The sequence below is a fragment of the Amblyomma mixtum genome, chromosome 6 (assembly GCF_055824585.1).
Source record: "Amblyomma mixtum isolate Tamu chromosome 6, ASM5582458v1, whole genome shotgun sequence".
Taxonomy (NCBI): Eukaryota; Metazoa; Arthropoda; class Arachnida; order Ixodida; family Ixodidae; genus Amblyomma; species Amblyomma mixtum.
Window position 1 is genome coordinate 135,276,446 of NC_143017.1, and position 24,905 is coordinate 135,301,350.

General features: G+C 53.1%; 1 protein-coding gene and 1 pseudogene across 6 annotated transcripts in view; one reads left to right on the top strand and one right to left on the bottom strand.

The window, feature by feature from the left end:
* Window positions 1-5,320, bottom strand: part of LOC149340471 (uncharacterized) — a 274,948-nt pseudogene extending 269,628 nt beyond the window's left edge. The window contains exon 1 of the transcript XR_016283613.1: window positions 5,298-5,320. The product of XR_016283613.1 is annotated as an uncharacterized LOC149340471 (transcript). The remainder of the gene's footprint in view (window positions 1-5,297) is intronic.
* The window catches only part of LOC149340473 (semaphorin-5A-like), a 150,742-nt gene that overhangs the window by 89,783 nt on the left and 36,054 nt on the right, over window positions 1-24,905 (top strand). For all 5 annotated transcript variants that reach the window (XM_089549251.1, XM_089549247.1, XM_089549248.1 and 2 more), the window contains exons 3-4: window positions 21,863-22,094; window positions 24,803-24,902. In XM_089549251.1, coding sequence (XP_089405377.1) covers window positions 21,965-22,094; window positions 24,803-24,902 — 230 coding nt within the window. In that variant the 5' untranslated portion in view covers window positions 21,863-21,964. The remainder of the gene's footprint in view (window positions 1-21,862; window positions 22,095-24,802; window positions 24,903-24,905) is intronic.

The following is a 24,905-nucleotide window of genomic DNA, read 5'->3' on the forward strand; positions in this document are numbered from 1 at the left end:
CGGCGGGGGCGGTGCAAAGTGCGCATACACATGGCGCAGATGCAAGTAGTCCCCATATCTGTTGTTTGTTACAGACGTGCTCTTTGATACCTCGATCGATCGATCGCTCCGTCCTTGCCCTCCCGTCCGCCGCAGCTCTCCGGTTAACCCAAGATAGGACCAACGTTACGCTAAACATAGTTTGCGCCGACGCCCTAGCAGCCGCCACCTTAGGAACCACAGCGGCGAAAACCTGCGCGTTATTTTTTTTTTTCTAATCCACTTATCGCCACCTGCTCCGGCGAACGCTGTGGAAGCTAGACTCTGCGCTCAAAGTGGCGCCAGAGACGTCAGGCGCAAACTACACACATATAGTTGTTCCGTGTACCCGCATCAGTTATTTTTGCAGCTGTGTAAGCATATGCAGTGAAGTGGCGACCACATCTCTGCTATGTCACAGTAAAATATCGTGTTTCTGAGAGGCGTGCATAGAACTGCACACATCCACGAACTCTCAAAACATTCCTATAGTGACCTGTACCGGCACCAAGGGGACCAAGTGGTGCCGATTAGGCCGCACACAGAGACAAAGACGCAAACATATAGCACGTGAGTCGCAACGATAAGGTGCCATAGAGTTTCTTACTATTACCTAGAGGGAAAGCTGGCGGCCCGTCTATGGGAGTTTGCATGGCGACCCCTCGAGACCACTTCAGCCACCATGGGCGCTCAAAGCATCATGGGGCGGTGAGCTACTTGTTGCGGAACTGTAACTTTTGGCCAAAAAATATTAAAAAAATACAGCTGTTTGATAACTACAAACATCCTAACATTCAATATCTTGTCTAATGATTGCAACAAAACGAGCAGAAAAGCATTTAAGTGCAAAGTTTGCCCAAAATAAGAGACGACTCGCTCTCCTATTGGCCAAGTGAAGAACTCTACAAAAACAAATATGTCGTGCTCAACAGGCGCGTTTTTAAAAAGAAATATGTTTTCAAAAAAATTTAGTTGGCTAAATACTTCAAAAGGTTTTTTAATAACATTTTGGAAAAGTGAAACCTTTTATTGGCGTTGTGTGTCGTTGCGGTTTCACTACTATGGTTTTTACACTCTGCATTCGCGCGAAAGTCGTCTGCGCACACACGAACAGCGTTTTCGGAATGAAACATCTTAGTAGTGCCACTTCGTGTTCCCGAAAAACTACGACTGTCTCGCAACAAGTAGCTCACCGCCCCATGATGCTTTGAGCGTCCATGGTGGCTGAAGTGCAGCGCCGCCAGCTTTCCCTCTAGGTAATAGTAAGAAACTATGATAAGGTGCATTGCTCACTCTCTGGACTGAGGACTACACCTGCGAAAGCGAAGCAATAAATTTTCCCTCTCTCGCTGCGCGATTCGTGGGTGCCGCGTCTTCTCGGCCTCTTCCAAGCGGAAAACTCCCTAAACCAGCACAGAGCCGACCCGTATTAGAGCCGCTTCATGCACCGTCGCTTGCATTCCCTTCGTTTCCAGCCGGGGTGGCGCTGATCTGCTGCCCCTGGTGTTCGTCCCCCCGGCCTCGCTCCTCCTCACCGCCAAACAGTGGGCGGTGTGATATCTGCGGAACCGTCCTCGTGGCGAGCCGGACGAGGCCGGCGCGTGTGGCTGCACCCCGCTTCGCCACGCGCCGGTCTTCTTCCCCGTTGAGGGGAAGGTCCCGTTCCTTCCCCGCTCCGTCCGCGGCCAAGCAAAATAAACGCGCCGCTGCTGCTGCCAGCCGGAGAAGCCACGCGAAGCGCCCGAGGCCCCCTGCTTCGGGTGAAAATTCGCCGGCGAGAAGCCTCTCTCCTCCGCTCCCGGTGGCACCGGGAAAACAAATAATCGCACGACGACGACGCTCGAGGCGTCCGAAGCGACGACTGGCTGCTGCTTCGTCAGGGAGCCTTTTGCGTTTGCCTCAACTGTTGCAGCCCCCGGTCACCTTTTTTTTTTATTATCTCGGCAGAATAAAAGATGAGGAAACCATGGGTGGATGCACGGTCCGAGAGAGCATCCCTCCAGGGTGTGGGTGCGGGGACGACTTACCTGAGAGCCTGAGAGCAGATCTTTCTTATCGAACTCAAGAAGTACCGCGGGCGAGGCGCATAAGGCAAACCAGAAGACCAGGAAAGGAAAAAAAATCATTTGGTAGTTGTCGGCCGGCTTGACTTTGTCCCGCCTTGGCACGCGTTTTTGCACACGTTAAGTACAGTAAAAAGAGAGAGAGAGAGAGATTAGAACGGGGGGGGGGGGGGGGGGTTGAGCAGCCTGGGTCAGCATCGCATCGTTATGTGGACGCGTCATCCGGAAGGCGATTTTTGTGCGCTGCTTCGAGCACAAAGAATGCGCGCAATGTCATCCTACTCAGGCGCTCGCATAGCTCTAGCCGCACGCCCTTTGGCACCAAAGCAACCAAACCTCGTTACACGCGGTTAAAACACAGGGTCACAAAGTATTTGTTGTAACGAGTGTCCCCCCCCCCTCACACACACACACACGCACACACACACACGCACGCACGCACGCACTTCGAGCACGCGACAGCCGCAGCAGCGTGGGCCGACAGCTTTGGGCCATCTGGGACCTGCGCAGACTGGCAGCGGCCCCGGGCCATTCATTCACGGGGAAAGAGAGCGGAAGCGCAGTGCGTGCTACACGACGAGCGGCTCAAGGGGAAGCAAGGGAGAGAAGGAGCCCCGGCGACAAACTCAAGACGGCGCCGGCGATTGAATCGGCCGGCTCTGTCGCGCCCCCCGGTCATCGCCACGCGCCTGCCATATGGCTCCTCCAAGGCCTGCTGCTTTCTCGCGAGGGCGGCTTTCGACGCGGGCAGTACGTAGGAGGCCGCGCTGCCTGCCGCTGCTGCTGCTACTTACTACACAGCCAGGGGGCATGCGCCGTCGCAAGCGCATTCGGTTACGTCGCGTCAGAGAGGCGGCACTGTACGCACACGGACTCCGTTTGTTGGCGCACAAAAGGGCAGAGGTTACGCAGCCCGCGGAAAACGGAGCCCCGTGAACGCGTACTTTGCATAATTATATGTGCGTTTCTTATCCTTCTCTCTCTCGTTCTCTATCGTCTTTCCTTTTCTTTCATGCGTATCAAGGAGCGCGCACTGCATCTGGTTGGCCTCAGACCGCCCGTATTCACACGTATATAAGAGCGAAGCCATATTGGAACGCCGAAGATCAGACCACACATTCGTCGAAACGGAAGTCACGACGAAAATCGTAGTATATGTAGTGCACTGCGACTTAGCGTAATAAAGAGAGGAAATCAATTACTCTCAGCACGGCTTGTAATGCTAAAACAAATAGCTGGTGGCCCGTTAGTGTGACGGAACGGATTACAAGGGGAATGAGATATTTAGACATGCTGCTGGGATGGGGGGGATGTGTGTGCAGGACAGGGTTAATCGGGTTCAATTTGGATAGGGCTTTGTTTCGCAGCGGACGGAAACGCAGATTGCATTCGCTGTCGCTGCTGACGACGACGATGATGATGCAGGCACTCAGTCGATCCGGTCTCGGACTAACCGCGTCCGAATCACGCGAACTGACCGCGCTAGCTTTTCGTTTCATTTTTTTTTTTTTTTTTTTGCCGCTGGCGTGCACGTTCTCGACGCATCTACCTACGAACCTGTTCGCTGCGCTCTAACGCGTTTCCCTGTATGCATATAAAGAGTATATATAATAAACCACGCCGCGTGTGCGCGTGCGTAAGCACTGCAAACCCGGGAAGCGTGACCGAATGCTTCGCGTGAGGCCGCACCACTTCCCGACTCTCCAAGAGCCTTAACGTTCCGCTATTCGTTTTTTTTTTCTTCTTTCCCCTCAGCACTTACTGCTTCCAGGTGTAGGCGCCAGGAAAACGCAGCGGATGCTCGTTAGCGGAAACCATAAAGCATACGCCGTCAAGGAACGCGTCTACTAAGCAAACACGTCCACTGCAGCAGAGCTATTCGCGAGGGGTTGCGCGCCGTATAGCGGAGCCGGGCTTTCTTTTACAGAACGGCCGGCACGAAATCGAAGCCAAGGCCACTCCCTCTCGGGCCCGAGGCCGTCGAGCTTGTGTGCACTGCCCGAGCGCAGAGCAACGCCGCGGCATCTGATTCGATTATCCCCCCCTCTATACTCGCTGCGAGATCCAAAGAACTGACCGGGCTCTGCACGTTCTCCCGTGCTCCCGATACAATTCTATACACTTTGTTGTTTTTAGGCGGACGACTATTCAGAGCTGCGCGCCTCTCTCTCTTCTAACCAGCGCGCGAAAGTGGCGCGGACCACTTAACCAGCGCGATAGTGGCGCCATTCTCGGGAGGACGAGCATGAAACCTGTCCGTTTCGCCGCAGCTGCGTGCGACGCGCGGGCAGCTGTAATTGACTGGTGCGGAGATTGTCCCCATACGCGTTCTAACGCAGACGGCGAGAGAGTGAAACGAGGCGATCAACTGGCAACGATTGTCTTTGGAAAGGCGGTTAAGTGAAGCTAATCGCGCGGTCACGTAACCCACTCAGCCGGTAATGTCGGTAAGCGGTCCTCGTTATAGTATACTATACTCCCAGTAGCAACAGGGAACGCCGGTGTGCTTGCTTCAATGGCGGTGAAATGGCGGTGAGGCGCAGTCTTCTTCAGGAATGCGTGGAAGCTTCTCGAGTGTTCGCACGTAGAAAACGGGAAAGCCAAAGCAGCAGCAGCTCAAGAGGAACATTTGCCGACTCTCGGTCAGTCTCGATTAGAAAAGGCCAGTTTCTGTTATAAAAAAAGCAAATAAATAAAAACAGCGCACACGTACTCGTTAGCGGTTAAGTCGACCTGAAATTAGGATAGGATAGGGAAACTTTTAATGTCGAACAGAAAGAGGGTGGCTATAGTCGGATACGACTTTAGTCTGCAGTGAAGCTCCGCCCACATTCAGCCTCCACGCACAGAATTATTTCACGACGAAAAAGTAGTCCGCTGCTTAATCGTTTCTTGTTACCTAAACAAGAAGCTTATCACAAAAAAAAATTATGAGCTCTAGAATTTTGATACGTGCATTGCTTGATATAGTCAAACATTAAAAGGCTGATTTCATTTAGTGTTGCGATTGGCCAGCGGAGTAATACAGAACGCCGCGGACCGCGGCCCTGGCCCAGTGTTAGCAGTTGCTGTTTTCCAAGACGACGGCCGAAAGGTCTCGGCTCTCGGCGGCGGCTTCGGCCAGTCGGACAAGTTAGCTTTTTTTTTTTTCTGGAGCCATTTCATAAATGTTAAGTCGCCTCCACCTCAATGCTTATATAGAGAATAACCACATACCTGAGATTCGTCTGTCAAGGCGGTTCCCGTGACAGCGCCCCGTGCACCTGCGAAGCATTAACGTGTAAATTCAGCACTAGATCCTCGTTTTATTGCAGGTCGGTAGCGCCATGATTAGGATAGCGTGCAAAGTGAGGAAGCCAACTTTACGAAATGGGTGAAATGGGTTTTAGTTATAAAGTCAACTTCCCCGCAACACTGCTGTCCATCATAAATACGGAAAAGCCAGCTTTCAAGGCCAGAAATAAAAGCGCATTTTGCGTTACGACGCAACAGATGTCTATGCGGTTCTCGCCATGACACCACGAGCGCATGCCAAGCATTATACATACACGTTCAGCATTTCCGTTTTCGTCTGGGATTGTGTGAAAGACCACAAGATATGCATATAAAAGCCCCCCTTTATACGAAGCTGTACGAATGTGTATGCATGGCGCAGCAGTAGCGTGTTTGACTCTCAACCCAAGGGCCTGAGAGTGGGCGTTTCCGATGCGCCGCTGGTATGGCGTGCGCCATCTATGGGAGCCTCTTGTAATCGACTAGTCCTAATTTTTCCGACACGCCGACGGCAACGCCGACACCGGCTTTTCTGCGGCACGAGGCCTGTATGCTTTCGCGTAGGTCTGTTTTCGAAGCCGCTCCCCGAAAGACCCAGCGTCATAATGATCGCGTTTGCTTGTACCCTTTCTTCGGTCCGGAAATTCCAGCCACTTCCATGGACAGTGCCGTCATGTCGCCTGGCGCGCTCCTCCCTTATCACTTTTCTGGATCGCCGTTCATCCCCAGCACCCTGGGATGTCGCGGTTCGGGGTTTGAAAAGGTTTCATACTGTCTCGGGAAGACGTCCGGGAGGGCGGAAGTGCACAGAAGAATGGTCGCTGTCTTTCCCGCACATCGTGGCAACTGCACAAAGGCCGTGTATCGCGCTGACAAGTTACTTCTAGCAACGTGGTGCCGACCTCAACGGAAACTCGGCGAGGGTATTAGCTGACGCGACACTGGCAACAAGTGATTGTTGTGTTTCGCCTCTAAGAACGCGATGGTCGCGGTTTCGCCCTCAGTTATCTACCCAGCATCATGCTCCGCCCGCGCTCCGATAATACAACGCTGTCCTCAGAGCTCGAGCGCAATGGTGAACTGCGACCGGCAGATAAATATCTCCGTGAGAAGTTCCTTCACAACCAACTGCTAAGCGTCTTGTGATTACAGAAAACTGATCGGTCGTCACACGCGTAGAGGGAGAAGGCACTTCGCAGTGGGCAGTTAACGCGTGCGGTGCACGAAAATAGGTAACACGTGAGAAGCTATGGCATTGATATGCGGGAAATGTGCGCTTCTGAAGAGCGCAATGCCACGCGGGGTTTATGCACCGGTTCGTCCTTTGCGCCAGATGTCGCCACTCACCTCCAACGCCTCCTGCTCTGCGCCTTCGAATTAAGCGTCCAACCACGCGGCGGAGCTGTCGAAGCAGCCCCATCGCTCGAACCTATAGATAGCCCGGGAAGTTGTCGATGATTACGCTCATGCCATTCCAGGACCACCGTCCCATCGTGCAACCTAACACCGGGCTTGCGGTCAGAGATAGAAGTTTGCCATCTCGGATAGATGATAGCGAGTGGAAAACGCATCGCTAATGCGCGATATTGCGACACGTTGCAGCTTCGTCTGCGGGTTCCTTCCTTCAACTTTTCGTTCCACGCGCGTGCCTCGCCCTGATCACGTGCGCCATTTTCGGGCGCGGTCAACGCTCGTCGTTGCACTGCCATCCGCGGCGCGCCGGTCCGACTTCACGCCTGCGCGTCTCCGCTGTCGTCATTACGCAACGGCCACGCGCATTCATGTCGTGAGGCCTCGCCCGTCCGCCGAGAGGGGAGCTCATCAACGTTTTCAGCGCCAGCGGAGCGGAAAAGAAACGCGGACAAGAAGTAACCATAGCAGTGCGGGCGCCGAATGTCTATACGTACAGTATAAGGGCGCGGGCGCCTTCCGTAGCTGGCGCCGTCTGACGGTCGCGCCTGATACTTTCGAGCGCCGCAGAGAGGGAACGCGACGTTATCTTTCGGCGAGGAGGCCGTTGGCGGCGCTGCTCTAAACAGACACAGATCGAGGAGCTGATAATAATCGGAGCAGCGGCAACGCAAACCCGAGAGAGCGCGCTTGTAGAGACGGACGATCGACGCGCTGGTGACTTTTCGGCGATGCCGCGGTCTCTGGCAAGAAGACTGGCGCCGCAGTCCCAGTCGCAGCGACGGCGGGCACGGATTACACAACGAAAGCGAGAGGAGCAAGAACTCCTCCGCCTTGCATTTGTGGTGTTTATTTCGCTGTTCCACGCCCAGCTCTATTTGTGTGTGTGTGCAGCAGTTGCCAGCAGCGCGCGGCAGAGGCTATAGAGACGGCCGATTTTGAGTCAGTGCGGTGGCCGCGGGCATTCCCAAGTCCCCTTCGGCCGGCATCTGTCACGTCATTACAAAGCTGCTCGACCGTGGACCGCGCAGGCCCAATACTTCATATTTCCCCCGTCCTCTATGCTGGTCTCGTCGGAAAATGTCTCTGACATGAAGTTCCCTGTGTTCGTGGGTACCTAGCTGGCTGTGCAGCGCTAGCAAGAATGCAAGGGCTGTACTTCTCTAAAGCGCCTTCAAACTTATTCACAGCAGATGCAACCACCGTTCCCCGCAAGCAAACTATAGAATAAGGCATTACTGATGTACAGGTATGTAGGGCCGATTAAGCAGCAAGCTTGCGGCTGGCGCTAGGCGAAGTCTGTTCGCGTATCCCCGACTCGGAGCTCGCAGAACCGAACTGGCGGAGTGCGTAGGAAGTGCCCACAAGACGGTCGTCATCGCCGGCGTCGGGGCGCCGCTTCCAGCGGCGGGCGAGGAGAGCGGGGCGAGCCCGGCCATTTCGACAGTCCAGGCACGCCCGGCGTGCAAAGAGCGGCCGCCGTGTAATGCCTGTCGCGGTCGCAACATTCCGCGATTGGCATCTGCAAGCGCGGACAGATAGACGGACCACTAGCGGCGCGCCGATAAGCGCCACCGACACAATTTATGAGCGGGGACGCCGTAAAAGAGCTGTTGCCGCGCGCGCCGCGTTTTGTGTGGAGGGGGGAGGGGAGTGGCCAACAACCGCTTTCCCTCTCCCCTTCTTGCGTCATCCGTTTGTTTTCCTACCGGGGTTGGCCACTGCGTCGCCTAGGTGGCGCCCCGTGCGAAGGACAAACCAACGTTTAAACCACAGTCCATCATCATCATCATCATCGCCATGTTGCTAAGTGCATCATTGGATGAGTTTCCGCTGTATCGTCCGGACTTATTCGGGCAGTAGAAGTAAATGACACGAGCCACAGGCGCCAAATGGTGCAGGAAATATTCGTGCAACGCTCACTGTGTTCCGTGACAGTTTCATATTCATCCGATCTGAATATGCAGAAGTGCTGCAATTCACCTGAGGCAAGTTTAGAAATAAATTAAACAATGCTACATTATCTCGCCCCGTTGACACAAAGCCCTATTTTCGAGTAGCGACATGCGTAGTTAAACTCATTTGCTCCCTGCCGTTACTAAAGCGCGAAATGCTCGATTCCAAAACTTGTAAGGCTCCTCATGAAACGTCTACTGGCTCAGTTTCCTCGTTTGATGCGAAAATTTTTGCTGCGACCTCGAACCAGAGTAGCGGTGACCCTCCCAGCCACCGTGGCAGTTATTCCAGCTAGCCTGCTTTTGGTACATTTCGATCGCGTATCGCCCTTCCAAACCCTTTCGAGCCTTTGCATATGCAATAAATGTCCCAGATGTCGCAATTCGGTGCAGATAGCAATCTTCGAAGCCCTTCCTGCTTTTGCAGGTCAGTAATGTAAGAGACATGTCGTAGGGAAAGACACCGCTGATGGTTCAGGAACATTTTGCTACTTTAGTAGAGCCCGGCTGTAAAGCAAAAGCTTTCGAATCAGATACTGCGCAGAAGGTAGAATGATGGTGTTCAACGGCAGGGGTTCCGGAGGGTATGCGTTCTTGGAGGCAGAGTTCGATGCAATGCTGCTTTATATACCGGGTGTTTCAGCGAACACTTTCAAAAATTCTCATAAGTAGAATTTTATTGGTAAAGATATGACTTTTGCAGCATAGTATTACCAATGTTGGCGGACACCAGAAAACCGGTGAATTGTATTAGGTAGTAAACTGGTTCACTAATTTTTAATAATTAATTTTTTAACTATTACAGTTAGGCGCCTAGTTGCAATTAGATATTTGTAGCCGGTCGTCAGTAATAGCCATATCAGTTTTTATAATTTCGAAAATGCGATTATCCTCGGCGCTGTGGCTCGACAAAATTTGGCTTTTTCGACTAGTTACGTGCACTGGAGGGGATGCTTTGCCTGCATGCTTTCGATAGCGCATGTATTTTTCGCACGATGCAGCCATACTTTGTCGAGCCACAACGCCGAGGGTAATTGCGTTTTCGACATTCTATAAACTGATATGGCTATCACTAACGACCGGCTACAAATATCTAATTGCAACTAGGCACCTAACTGTAATAGTTAAAAAGTTAATTATTAAAAATTAGTGAACCAGTTTACTACCTAATACGATTCACCGGTTTTCTGGTGTCCGCCAACATTGGTAATACTATGCTGCAAAAGCCATATCTTTACCAAGAAAATTCTACTTATGAGAATTTTTGAAAGTGTTCGCTGAAACACCCGGTATATATATGAGAGAAGCCAACAGCCACAGAAATCATGGGACACATGGGATTTTTTTTTTATTTATTTATTTTGTGCTGTTGTTTGATTTAGAATATTACTGATTATGTCATCGCTTCAAGCTAATTGATTAGAAAAGCAGGAGAAAAATCAACCACATGCCGCCGGTGGGATCCGAAGCCACGACCTCCAAATTACGCGTCCGGTGCTCTACCGCTGAGCTACGGCGACGGCTGTAAAATCTGCTTTCGGGGGATTTATGTTTGCAAATAACCTAACCTTGAGAGTGTTCATCAGCGCCACCCACGGACGCGTAATTCGGAGGTCGTGGGTTCGGATCCCACCGGCGGTATGTGGTTGCTTTTTCTGCTTTTCTAATCAATTAGCTTTAAGCGATAACATATTCAGTAATATTCTAAATCGAACAACAGCAAGAAATAAAAGAATAAATTAAAAATCCCCTGTGTCCCTTGGTTTCTGTGGCTGTTGGCTTCTCTCATATATATATAAGCAGGCCAATGGCTTCGCCGGCCGCATATTAGCTGACGCCATAAAAGAATCAAGTACCTCGTGAGAATTCCAACTCAGAGAACACGTTGCTGGCATTCCTCACAATCGCTTCAGAGCATTTGTTTCACTAAGTTTCCCCTTCGCCTCACAGACTGCGGTCGTAACGTCCAAACAAAGCAATCAGGGTACATTTGTGCCGAGTAAATATATGTATAGCGACCGACCAGCTAAAGGCAGCAACAAAACCCCCCGGCGATCGTGGTCGAAGCAACCTTGACACGCCGTTTAATGCAGCGCCTAACCAGAACGACCTTGCCCCGGCGCAGGCCGACGGCTGGCGGAGATTACACTCGCAACCATGGCAAAAATAACATAATTGATATGCGACAGATTCCGTGTGTGAGCTCCACTGACGGCGAGAGAAATCCAAGGGAAAGTTAACAAGCCGTAAAGAGACGATGTCTTGTTGTGAGCCGGCTATCGGCGGCAGCAGCATCTACGCAGGCGCCGCAGCGAAAGCTCGACCGGCCGGACCACACGACCAGCGCCATAAGCGGGCGCAGGGTGGACAGGGATCGCCAGCGTGGGTGTCCGGCGGGGCGCGAGCGGGGAAAGCATTCTGGTATGCCCACTTATCGTCGGGTAGGCAGACAGGTAACGGCGCCTACGACTGGCCGCCGCGTCTCGCCTCGGCCGCCGGGGAGCCGGTCCGCACCAACCTGCGCGAGGGCGCTGAACCAGAAAGGGCCGGCGACAGCGCGACGCCGCGGGGCCCGCCGGCCGACCGGCCCGAGCAAGGGGGCCGCACCGGCAACGACGACGCTGAGCTGGGTGCAACCACTGGGGAAGCCGTCGCCGCTTGCGCAGGAGGTGCTGGGGTCCGTACAGAGGCGCCGTTGAGATACTTGTGTGCGCCCCAGCGAAGAATGCTGCTCGAACGCGCATCGCATTTCCGTGTAACACGGCCTCTCGTTCTCTCGTTTCTTGCAGTACACATATCGATCACCCGCATCGGCGAACTTGTTTCTTTACGCATTTCCTGTGCACGCATGCAACAAGAAAGATCACTTGTTTAGAAAGGCACGGACAGGCCGTCCCGATGCGCATTCCTCTGGCTCGTTACATTGCGCACTGGGTCGCGACGGGTGGTGATCCCAGCAGAACAGAGGTGAGAATCGCGGCCTGTGGGCATGCTGCTCACAGCCATGAGTCTTAAGCAGCGCAGGGTAATAGTTTAAGCGAAGGCAGAGGCTTTTCCTAGCAAGTCTTCCCAGCACTTGACCATGAGTCTGTAGTATAGACCTCACTCGCCGGCCCCTCATCAAATATGGCCTAAGGAAGCAGACAACGCTTGTCGTTCGAGAGCGTTCACAGGGGGGAGCAATCGTATGTGGTCCACTATTTGGGCGAATCAAACACGAATCGAAGTCGGGATAATCCGCGCATTGAATATGACCTGCAGACAGCATGTGGTCAAAACCGCACACACGCTTAGACAGTGCATGGCGGAAAAGTACTTGCGGATGAACGCGACAAAATATATTTCAGGGGTCATAAGCAGTCAGGTTGCTTGACTGCTGTCTGCCTCGTTTAATTCGCTAATTTCCAGTTGCTGCTCAGCGCCTGTAACGTCGAGCACGTGAGCAGTGCCGCGAGGCGAGGGAGAGAGAGCTGTTAGTCCGATCCACCACGTTCGAAGCTGGACTTAAATCGACATCTTTTCAACGCCAGCCGACTGCGGACGGATGGCTATGCATTCCTTGGTACAACCACCGACATTTTGAATCGCGCTTTGCTCACCGTGTTTACATATCGGTGCCGCACCGCGATCGGTAGTGACAGGGGCGTAGGGTGAAGCAGCGACATACACTTGCGAGCTACCTTGGCAGGACACGACAGTTTAGGATTAGGAGACATATGGAAGCACCCACAGTACGGCCTCCGAGCTTCGAAGCCTCAAAGGGGAACAGCGGGCCATCAGCCTCCGACAGGCATGCATGCAACACGGAGGGGGGACAACAGGAGATCGACGGCACCGTTCGAGTCGTGCACTGCGGTTTGCAAGCGTGCGAGAGAACTCGTGTTATCGCGCTAGGGGCGACCCCCCTCCCCGACTCCTGGAGTATACACGAATGCCCACCGAGACGGAGAGAGGACAGGCGAGGAAAAAAAAAAATATCGGCGGCTGCGTGACAAGAAAACATCGGGCCCCGGCCGCATGTATGTGTGTGTATCTGCGCGCACACAAAAGCCGCGTGGAGGACGCTGGGAACATTAGCGACCGGCGATCGCAGGGAAAGCCACGCCGAGATGGGAACAGCGATCCTTCTTGGGGCTGCAGCCAGGAGGGACGGGCCGGCGCAGAGGAACTTCCACGTATCCTTCTCGTAGGCTGGAGGGGAGGCCGGGCCAGAAAACGAGATGTGCACGCTCACAAGCACGGAAATCACTTCCGTTCGCCGGGTCACTTTGTTACGGCGTCACCGCACGGCAACCAGCGGAGCCAGCACGCGCGAGCAGCAAATGCGGCTATCGGCCCCCACCTTGCTTTGCAGGGAAGGCACGCTGGGGGAGGCTGTTGCTGCGCGGACTGCCAGCTAGCGTCTCTGCCCGGGTAGCCTCGTGGGCGATAACCGCGGGCTATCAGACCCGGATCGAGCCCGGACAAATCGAAAGGTCGGCTAGTATACGCAGTCACGGGCCTGCCTTTCGATGTAATCGTATACGTGTACGGCAAGTCTCTCTTTCGATCAAACACAGCGCGGACTAATAGAATAACGTTGCATGGCCCGCGCTCGGAGATACGAGAGTTCATCTCGAGCCCCGATGCAGTAACGCGGCCAGGATGTTGCGAAGAACAGTGTCAGTCGGTGCTGGCCCCGTATTTGTGAGGCACGGACCGAGAAAACAACGATAAACGAGAGATTCGTGAGCCTTGTTAATGTGACCTGCACTTATACCTAAGTGAAATTCGTGGTGCTGGTTTCGTGTAAAGTAACTAACTGATGTGAGGGTCAGCAGTTACAATACACGGCACGAGTCCTCCGGCGACTTGTCTGTTGGGAGGAAACTGATTTGGGTGGATAAGTTTGTATCCGGATGCAGTAGGTTAAAGCGCACCCATAAAACTCTACTTTGGGAGCCAGATACTACAACTAACGACGGGATCTGTAACACGACGCTACTGTGCGACAGGCCAAGCGCTCAGTGCAGCGCGTGCGTTCGCATACAGGCCGCACGAGCGGGCGATGCTCCCGGAAGATCGATCACGTTAGGGTATATACAGGTAAGCCGGGAGGGCCAGACATCCTTACACGCGGTTAGTTACACGGAGCGCTTCCCTCCGCTCCGCATACGGCAGCGCGCATATCGATGCCGTTACCCGAGCAGGAAAGTGTTTAGGGCCGGTACTCTTTCTCGCCTCAAGACCCTCGGGACCAGCAAGCACCGTGCACGAGCAAGACTGCACCGCGCGGCTCGTTGCTGTTTCCTTTCCGAGCCGGCGCCGTTGCCGCCTCCGTTAACTCGTCCTCGGTCGGTTCGCGTGGGCCAGTCTTGAGGAACTGCCACGAGGCGCGCGCAGGTCGAACGTGGGCGGACGTCTCACCTCTTCTGCTTGCGTGGCGCCAGCGCAGCCACTCCTCCACCCAGGAGCTGACGGAGGCAGCCGGCGAGAAAGCAGCGCACCAAGGAAGCAGTGTTGCTTCCAGCCACCGTTACTGACTGCCCACAGACGGAATTCCAGAGAAAGCCCCCCCCCCCCCCCCCCTCCCCAAACCGGAAGGTTCAGCACAAACGCGCGGAATTCCACTTGCATTTGGAATTCCTGACCGGAATGATCCTTTTTTTTTTTTCACCTCTTAGCGTCTGTCTTCCCCCTTTTTCCCCCAGTCTTCATATTACACTAGCGGCTCGACAACTGAGCTCTGGCTGTCAGCCTGTCCGCCTTTTGCGCTTCCTATATCGTCTTCCCTGTCGCCTCTGAAATGACGGTACTCCGTCGGTTACCCCGACACGCTACTACATACCGTGTTCTCTTCCTCACTCTGAAGACATAAAACTACGCAGGAGACAGGACACAGAAAAGATGCAGACAGGACGAGCGTATTGACTAACAACTGATTTATTGGACAAAAAACAACCTTCCTTCAAGAGCAACGCATGCGCAACACAATCTTATCAAGTACACAATCTTATCAATCTTATTTGCTTTGGGCGTTAAGTTTGGTTGCGCATGCGTTGCTCTTGAAGGAAGGTTGTTTTTCGTCCAATAAATGATTGTTAGTCTACGCTCGTCCTGTCTGCATCTTTTCTGTGTCCTGTCTCCTGCGTGCGTAGTTTTGTCTTCAGAATGTCTTACCAACTAGCCTCTCATCACACACTTCTAGAACTCTTCCTCACACCTCGCTCGGATTTAAGCGTGGAGCATCCGACAGACTAATTCACTCCTTGTATCAGACTGAGCACCCCACCATGGGTGCGAAAAGTAACAGCTCTGTGAAACAGAAAAAAAAAAAAACCAAACCCTGGCCCACCCGTGGTGTCCAAAGGACGCCCTGAAATAACTGTCGAGCGAAGGCCGTTATTTCCCGTCATTTCCGGCGCCTCTTGCCCCGGTGCCGCGGACAGCGTTACCTCGACCCTTTAATAGCACTGGACCCGTTCCTGTAGCAGAAACACAATGGCTGATTTCGGGCAGTGACATTGGATCCCCGAAACATTGCATAGTCCCCCTTCTTTCTTCCCACCTCTGAACTCGTTGGATCGGTAGGAACGTCATGAAACGGCGCAAGGTTACATGTCCGCGAAACAACTCACTGGCTTTGTTCCTTTGTTCCACGTGTAGTCACGCCCCCTCCACAATTGTGCATCGCGTAAGGCCAGAACTGCGTATGCAGACTCGAATGCGCGCGTATCTGTTTTTCTTCCCTCTCTCAGCGACACGAACCGAAGGGAAACGCTACACAGTAATAACTCTGTACAGTTACTGCACCGTTATATCGCCAACCCGCACATGTCGAATAATGGACCCGCAAGCCTTCGCCGCATAACGGAGCCGGCAGTCCCGACTCTCAACCCGCTGAACTCCGCGGACTCCGCGAATAGCAAAGGCAAAGCGAGAACGTGGGGAAAGGGGAAAGAGGCCAGGCTTTCCGCGTTGCCTTCCCAGTTGCGCAGGCGTGCGTTCACCGCCAGGGCAGGAGCCGAGCGAGAGAAGGCGCTCGAGCAGAGTTGAGAACAATGGCGGTTGTGGCGGCGGTCGCGAGCGCACACACGCACACACTGGGCGTCCCGCTAATGACAGGCGAACGTCGCCCGGGCTTCCGCATTGACGGCAGGCTCTCGCGCGTCTCCCTTTGTCTCGGGCACCCAGACCTCGCCGCAGCCGTGAAGGGAAGGGGGGATTCGGGCGGAGGCCGCGGTTCTCAACGGCGGTGATCCATCACGCTAAACGGCACCCCTGTAATGGAACCGACCTCTCTTTGGCTGGATCCCTCTTCTTTCTTCAGCTGATTCTCCAAGCAGCAGCGGAGCGCGCGGACGCCGCTTTTTTCTTTGTCTCTTTTTTTTTTTTTGCAAGATCTCGCGGGCGCTCCACTGTCGCCCTGGAAGTGGGACGCGCGAAGCACGCGATGACGGCGCATCTCCGACACCCACCGCTGCTCTCGGCAGACGGCCCGTTCTTCTTCGCAGACAAGGGGAATTCCCCTTCAGATCACGCGGTCAGCGATATTCGCTGAGAGGGAAGGACTGGGCTACTCGGCACGCCCGTGAGTGGCACGACAAGCCCCCGGAAATGATCACACCTTGAGTCTCATCCTCCTAAAGCGATTGTCACAGCTTTCAGGTTGGGACACGAACAGCACATACGTGTTTTCTTTTGTTTCCTGAAGAAGCGCCCTTTGATGTCACATCGGCGGATCATTTTGTGTTTACGCGCGTAAGCAGACATGACGCAACGACTGCTTCCGTGCGCACTTCAGCAACGGATCATGTGTTCAGCATCATGTGTTGGCAGTGCAATAGCATTAAAGGGACCATGAAAAGAATTAAAAGCCGCTTGTAAATGTTAGAAGTGATGCTCAGAAGCATTGACACCAAGTATGAGTCTTCGGAACTCAGCCGGCAATTTATTATGAATTTTTAAAAACCGTGTTTTTCAAAATTCGCGGGCCGCTTGGTGTCTTCGTAGGGAGCAATTCTGAAACCAAAACCGGGAAGATAGACGTCACTAGTCCCATGACGTCGGCAGGCCACCGCACGCTGTCATTCGCTAGAGCCGCGGCAGCTTCGACGTCACGGGCACACTTCCGGTAGCGGTGAAAATCGTCTGCTCGAGCTGCCGCGCTACCCCCTCGGGCAAGCGCGAGCGAGGGCATTGCCTTCGCGCATATGGTTTTAATTTACCTCTGCCGCCTCTTTCTGTCGCGAGTTCGGGAGCCACTAGCAGTGCCTTTTTCGACCGCCCAAGATGAATACGCCTTGCTGTGTCGTCGGCTGCCAACCCAGTGACTGGCGAGGTGTTGAACTCAGGCATGTTACTCCTAGAGACGTGCGTGAGCGAGCAGCCTGGATGGAGCGCATCGGACTGCCAGCGTCGCACGCACGCCGAAGACTCCGCGTTTGCGGTCGACACTTCGCACCTGACGCTTACTACTATAACCCAGCGCTCGTTCGATAGTCAGGCATGAATGTCAAGCACCTGAAGCTTCGACCGAAGTCGCTGCCGACACTGTTTCTTCCCGCCGGGAAGGTGAGTTTCCAGCTTACAGCGATCGGTATGGACGTTTACAGGATATGATCTGCGATGGAAGACAATTTTATCTACGAGAACTTAAAAAAAGGTGCCGCATTTACTTAGGGCACAGGACGAATTCGAAGCGTTAGCTGTCGCAGAGGGCCTTGGCCTGACGGCTACGTACTGCTGCTGTTCACATTCGGCTGCTGCTTCGACATGCAGACTCGGTCCCGACCTTCTTTGACTCTCCCGTCCGTTTTACGACCGTAATACCGTATGTTCCTTGTGTTCTAAGTCGGGCGGCGCGATTTTGCGATCCCGCAGCCGGGTGTCCAACATCATTCGAGAGCTAGGCTCAGTATATGCACGGTGTTTCACACCAAGACTTGGCAGCATCGGTGTGACGGCCGAACCAGCGCACAAAAAAATAAAACATTGTGTGAGCCGGGAACAGGTCCGGGTCCATTCTGCCAACTAGCAAAGAAACCCGACGCGCGCCGCAATCCAAGAAAGCGCCGAGACCGGAGAGACGCTGCCGACGCACGCTGCTCCTTGCGAGTGCGACAACCGGAAGTTGTAAACCGAACGTCAACGAATGACGTTTTCATGGGCGGAGCCCAGTCCCGGAGCTGTTTTCTTTATTTTTTTATGGTGCCCCGCGCGTACGAGTTGAGGGGGGAGAGAAGGAGGGTGATTTTTAATCGCCTATAACTTCGTTGTTATTGATGCTAGCTCAAAAATTCTTGCGCTGGAGTGACGAGTGATGGATTGCCTATCTTTACATAATCTCAATAAATTTGTTTCATAGTCCCTTTAACAGCTGTTCACGCCTTTACCGGAAGTGGCGTCACTTCTGGTACGACATTATTAAATCCCTCCAGCCAATGGTAATGCTCGCGTCTGGTGGCGTCATTTTCCTCCAGCCAATGGTAATGCTCGCGTCTGGTGGCATCATTTTCCTCCAGCCAATGGTAATGCTCGCGTCTGGTGTCGTCATTTTCCTCCAGCCGATGGGATTGCTCCGGTCCTGTGAAGTGACTTCCCTCCAGCCAATGGACGAATTTAATTATCAATGACGCATCTTGGACCCATGAGGCTTCTAATGCGGCGGCATTAAAAAGCGGGGTGGTTAAAAAGTACTCGTTTGCTACCCTGCAACGAGAGAAAGAGAAGAGGGGATGGGATTCGAAGGAAAAGCGGAAAGAAGATCCGAATTAAAAGCGAAGTGTAGGTAGGAAGCAATGACTTTGCAGCCATAGCCTGTCGCCATAGCAGCCATAGCAGCCATAGCCTGTAACAATATCAGACCTTCAGGGCCGACAGTGCCGTGCGTGCTAGATGTCGATCAAAAGCTAGCAGGCAACTAAGCAAAACGCGGCAACGTAACGCCTCTCTCAGCCGCACTCTACCTCGGATCAACATGCCCCGCGAATATAACCAGATGCGTGCGTCGTGCCTGTCAAACCCAGCCGCTGTGCAACTATAATATGCGCTGAACCTCGCGATGAGCTGTACCGGACGGTGCTACAGGTAGAGCGTATACAACAGGGCTACGCAGTTTCGAGCGCGTTTTTCAGCGCTCCAAACAAGAGCACGGACACTGACAAACATGACTAGCGTTTGCAAGATCACACATATTAAAGGGAGGAGAGCACCCATGTAATGAACGAGAAAACAATACAGTCAGTTGGGCTAGTTTGCTTCTAGTGTTTGAAGGCATAGTTGAAGTTCAAAGACACGCGCAACGCATTTTAGTTGATGTCTGACGCTTGCGCTGTTTCTCTTTGATCGATCTGTTGACTTTAGGGCTAAATAATAAAATAAACATAAACCGATGGGTGCTAATGCTCATCGCAAGGAGTGAGCGGCGCCGCGGGGATGACTTTATTCCCGCGCATACGCGTCGGCAGTGTATCCCCCTTTCGCGTTGCGCGTGCGGGGACCCCGGTAGCCGGCGAAAATGGGGCAAAACCGAGCGGAAATGAAGTCGGCCTTGACGAAAACTGGCTTCGTGTGGGCACGCGACAACGCCGACGGCTGGCTTCGCGGGCCGCGCGATCTGGGAGCAGTTTCGACGCGAGCGCTGTGGCCAGCTTCGGCGCGTCTTTCTTTTTTGAAGAAGGAGGATAGAACCATTCAAAAGACATCAGGAGGACTAAAACCCGCGCCACGCTCGAACGAAAAATGTCAGTAAATGCTTAATGCCTTAAGTTTACTGACGCCATTATTTTCTTATGGTTTATGGGGATTTAACGTCCCAAACCGACTCCGGCTATTGGTTGGCAAGTGGACCAGCGCTCAAGACGAGAGCAACTTTCAGAAGTGCCGGTCGAAATTGCGTCATTAGCACCTAAAATGCAGTAGAGGTGTCTTGTATAACTACCTTATATAACTAAAAGCTATCAATAAACCATTTGCTACTGCACAGGAAGAAATTTTCATGCTTTTCTGCGCGCGGAATGAGGTTGAGAGTACGCATTTCTAGGACGGCGAACGTGTTGTGGCGAACTGAATAAGTTGCGAATGACAGTAAAGTCAATGCGAATATTTTTTTTTTTTTTTTTGCGTGTGGCACCGTGCGGATGTCACTAAAACTTGAGCAGTAAGCACTTACTGCCATTAAATTTGCCCGTGTGGCACGGGTATAATGCGAAAGCATTTTCAAGGTCGCTCCCTCAATTCAGTCCCCTCGCTTTCGAAGTTTTATGGTCAGGTTTTATGGATAGCTGTCGCACCGCAGTCGCACGCTGTCCGAAATAATCAGTGTGTTTTCACTAGCAGCTCTTTCGCTTTGTCTTGGAGAAAGAAAGAAAGAAAGAAAGAAAGAAAGAAAGAAAGAAAGAAAGAAAGAAAGAAAGAAAGAAAGAAAGAAAGAAAGAAAGAAAGGAAGGAAGGAAGAAAGAAGCACTGGGGAAGCATCGCCACCCGCTGTCACCTCCCTAATGCGCAAGACGTCCGCGAATATACTTCGGCCGACTGCAGTTTCGTAACGTGTTAAACAAAGAATCCGAAGATCAGGTACCCTTTAGTTTGCGCAGTTGTCACTCGCAGCAACTACCCCTGCCCCCACCTCCCCTCCCCTTCATTTATTTATTTTTTTTTAACGAAGGCCATCGGACACTTGACGTCATTATAAATAAACCCGCGGAGTCACTACCGACACTTCCTTTCAGGCGTCCCGGAGAATCGCTACAAACCGGACCGAGAATAAGAGGAAATCCTGGTCGTAAAGCAGTGGCATCAGCGTCCGTGCAGAGCTCAGGCCCCTCGCTTGACTGCCCATCACGATCGGCGAGGTCACAAAGCGTCCGCCTCTCTGTTCACAGCCAGGGAGTAATCCAATTTATCATCCACGCGCTGAATAGTCGCACGAGCCCGGCCGGCTGTCCGGCGTACGCCGCTTTGCCTGGATGCCTGAAGCGCGAGCGGCTCTCGGTTTCTGCAAGATCCACGAACAGGGCAGGGCGTCAGCGGCAAAACCATACGGGGAGGCTTACGTGGGTGACACTCGCAAGACTTACGCAACGCACCTGCCGCGACAGGCCGTGTTAGCGGGATGCGAGTACTTCGCGCGTTGGCTGCGCTCCCTCTTGACGCTGGCGAAGGCGAGTAGGGGAGGGGGAAGAGAGCGAGATGCGGCACAGACGTGACGGCTCCCGTTGCGGGCACACAGGCCTCTTGTGTTTTTGGCAGCGTTTACATTTACGACGGCGCGCCATTACGACCAATACATCAGGGTGCACCAATAAACGACACGTCGAGCCGTTCGTGATTTCCCACAGACGCGGCTTCGGGCGTCCCCCCCCCCCCCCCCCCCCTTCACCCCAACTCCCTGTTCTCCATTCACGAGCGATTGTTCAGCTGGCGACGAACACTGCGGGTACACACAAAAAAGCTGTTCTCTCTTTATTTTTGTCTCCCTCTTTTCGAGCACTTCCGTGTGAACGGGCTGTTCCTGGTGGCAGCGTACGTGTACGCGCGACTCGGGGCTTTTTTTGGGGCGTGATACTCGAGCGCGTGCACAGCCGCGCTGCTGACATCCGCTGGTGTGGGAGAATGAAATGGCCGTATCATAAACGCAGCTACCGCCGAACGGGTTGACGGGTCGCAGATGGGCGCTCCCCTCGGGTGTTGAACGCTTTCACCCATGCGAGCTGCTGGGACACTCGGTGACAATCTTATTTTCCTTTTGTGAGCATTAAGTTAGACGATAGCCCGCCATATAAAATCGACGCGTATACAGGGTGCCGAGATAGGTGTGGCTTCCACAACACGACGAGGCTTCTGAGCTGCCAACTCCTATGGCAGGTTCGTGTGTGGATGAATTCTTCCAATACGGGCGTCTGACGGTGGAGGGCATCCCTGAGGCGATCACGACACTGTCTATACACCAGCTGCGTGTCACGAGTCGCACGTCGCAACTCAAGTTTACGGCTGTGCTGACGCTATCTGCTGGGCGTGCCGCTGTCCTTCGAGGATCGTGTGCAACTGTCCTCGAAACTCCAACGACGATACATCGGAGTTACGCAGATATTGCGGGTACCTTCTTTCGCAAGGCAGTGTGCGGCCCGTTCTGAGCGTGCGCCTTTCTCGTCCCCATCGCAGAGTTGCTGGTCAAGATGGCGACGGCTGCAAGAGCACCGCGAAGGAGTTGGTCGAGGTCTCGCCACTCGGTCCGGACAGTACAGTGACGTCACTCGGGGAACCATGAGGACAGAGCCGGCGTTCCAGGTCCACAGACACCATGGCCTCCTCGTCAGGCACCTCGCGGTCGCCACCCTGCTGCTATGCGCCGCGTTCCTGGCCGCGTCGGCGCACATCACAGTCTCGGAGAAAGGCAAGTGTATATTATAGCATGCTCTCTCTCTCTCTCTGTTTTACCGTTTGTCATTATTTACTCGCGAGCTTCATTTCTACCCTTGATTGCGACTAAAGTACGGACACAAACGAGCTTCATATCTGCTGCAAGCTTGCTGACAAGTTCGCTACCAGCATCGGGTCGGCCAACAAGAGTCCACAGTTAATTTGCTGACTGTACATGTTATAGTTCGCAAGCTTTCCGCCACCGCTTCTTAACGACTTGCGCTCACAGCGTGAGCTTTTGCGGCATTGCATAAAGAGCGTGGGCTCGCGAACCACCGCCGTCTCAAAGTCCGCCACAAGCGGGGCAATCTAAGCTTTCGCTTTGCATCAAAGAAACAAAATAAAAAGCGCAACGTATGTATACGCTCCTTCGTTCAAGCGCGTCGTTGTCCGCCAAGTTGCAAGACCGCCGCCGAGCGCAGGCGAGCTCGCGCTGGCTTGTTCGGCTATCAGTTTAAAAAGAAACACGCTCGCGCTACTACTAATGCGTTCGCCCAACATACAACACGCGGTGCGGAAAGACGGAGGGCCAGGTAAGTATATCGGATACGTTTCACTTACGCGGGCGGCCCCCGCGAGCTCTTTGGCGCCCCGCTAATTAGACGGGAGCGGGGGAGGGCGCAACGGCGAAACACGCGTCCTCTCCATCCTCCTCCTCCTCTACTTATTCTGGATGCGGGTCGTTCCACGCCACGGACGATAACGACGACACGCGCGATTGTTTCCGTCGCGCGCGCAGTAACGAGGCTTATTAGACCGCGAGCGCCGCCCTCCCTAGGAGAGGCGTCCGTGAGCAATGCAAGGGCCGCGCGGATAGAGCATTAATTTGCTCATAGCGCGCGCAAGCTCGCTTCCTCGAGCGCGAAATGTGTCCGCGCGCGCTCGCGATTCGCGGGCGGCGGGAGAGAGAGTCGAACTTGCGACCCCACATGCCTCTCGTTGTTCGGGCACATGATTCTCCTTCTTCCGGGGCACTTAGCGCGATCGTCAAGAGACTCGCGTAGCGCGAGACCGCAGCGCAAACGCGCTTCGCGCTCGCTACGCGCCTCCCCGGAGACCCCATCTTCTCTCTTCCGAATCGTCCGTGAAACGGAACGACGAGGCAGTTGACGCGGATCCTTTTGTGTTCGGTGAACTGCGCGAGCAAACGCGGCGATCACCGCTAGTTGGCATGCGTCGCACGCGGCCATTGCGCATATGTAGGAACAGGAACAAGTTTGGGTGCTCAGCGCGGTTGAACGCGAACACAAGAGGAGTCGGCCGCACCGCATACGCGGATATACGTGTATGATCCCGTTACGCTGCTCGGCGCGCATGCGCCGTGGTGGGTCCGAGCCCGTATCGTGCTGCGCATTCGCAAACGTAGTACGCGTACAGTCAAGAACTAAAGGTTTACGGGATGCGGGTCCGCGAAACAAGAAAATTGTTCCTCCGTTGCCTCGCTACCCATGCAGTCAGCTGGTATTCCAGCAATACTTTGATTTGAGCTAGTTGGTTGTAGCATGACATGTTTACGCAAAAGGCGTACTGGCGCTAAAAAACGAAGACAACACACACAACAGGACAGGATTGGCGCCAACTTCCAACTAGTTTATTCACAGAAAAAACCACTTGCAGTGTGGTTCTTAAGTGGTTTTTTCTGTGAATAAACTAGTTGGAAGTTGGCGCCAGTCCTGTCCTGTTGTGTGTGTTGTCTTCGTTTTTTAGCGCCAGTACGCCTTTTGCGTAAACATGTCAGCTGGTATTCGTTCCAGCAGTTCGAGCATGAACGTTCCTTCGTGCTTCCAGGCTTTCTCAGTGAAGTGGTGTTGCCTGACCGCGGTTTTTTTTTTTTTTTTGTTCGAAGTCGCATCACATAAACTTTTACACTGACTTTGCAGTACGGCCCATGAACTCAAAGCGCACGCCGATTGTGCCCACAGCCGAGTTAAAAGCATTTCAGAAGCTGGGGAGCATCACGAAGTGGGAGGAGTAAAAGCAAGCATAACGTAAAATGCGTTGAGAAATGCGTGCAGAACAAATAAAAAATAAAAATTTTCTAAGAGAGAACCACAGCGACCGCATTCCCAATGAAGAAAGCTTGAAACTAATGCAATGTGCATTTGAGACATGAATATCTGTTCATATAGCATAGATATTCTCAAAGAGGAGTTATTTGTTTGTTGTCCTCATGGGTGATGAGGCACAACCCCTTTAAATTTTTTTTCAAAAATTTAGTTGAAAGCAGCTCGCAGAAGACTGACTTTGATAAGTCAGTCTTCTGCGAACTGTAATTGATCAAGGGAAAGGGACTTTACGAGGAGAAAATGAAACGGTTTTAAATGAGTATAAACAGTGGGCTTGTATAAGCTGCGGAAGAAATATGAAGATGGGAAAATTTTAGCAACAAAACCGCATACTATTCTAATTGAAAGTTTTGTATGGCGAAGAACGCAGCCCAAGAACAACCGCAGCTAACACACAGGGCGCGTGTTGAAAAAAAAGAATTTCGTGTTCGGCACAGAGAAGAACAAAAGAAGAACATAGTATTGCTTAAAGACACATATAGCAGTGATGCAAGCAGTGGTTGTTGTTGTTGTCCTCGAAAATGTTGGCGGGCATACCCACAATGAGGATTGGTTATGATACAAGCCGCAGTAAATCGCTTACAAGCCACCTTACATTTCTTTTTCTTCCTTGCAGACCTAGATGGAAAGATGCTGCGGTTCACGTACGGGGACACGGGATACTACACAGAACTGCTGTTCGACATTCACCGATACCAGCTGATCGTCGGAGCAAGGTA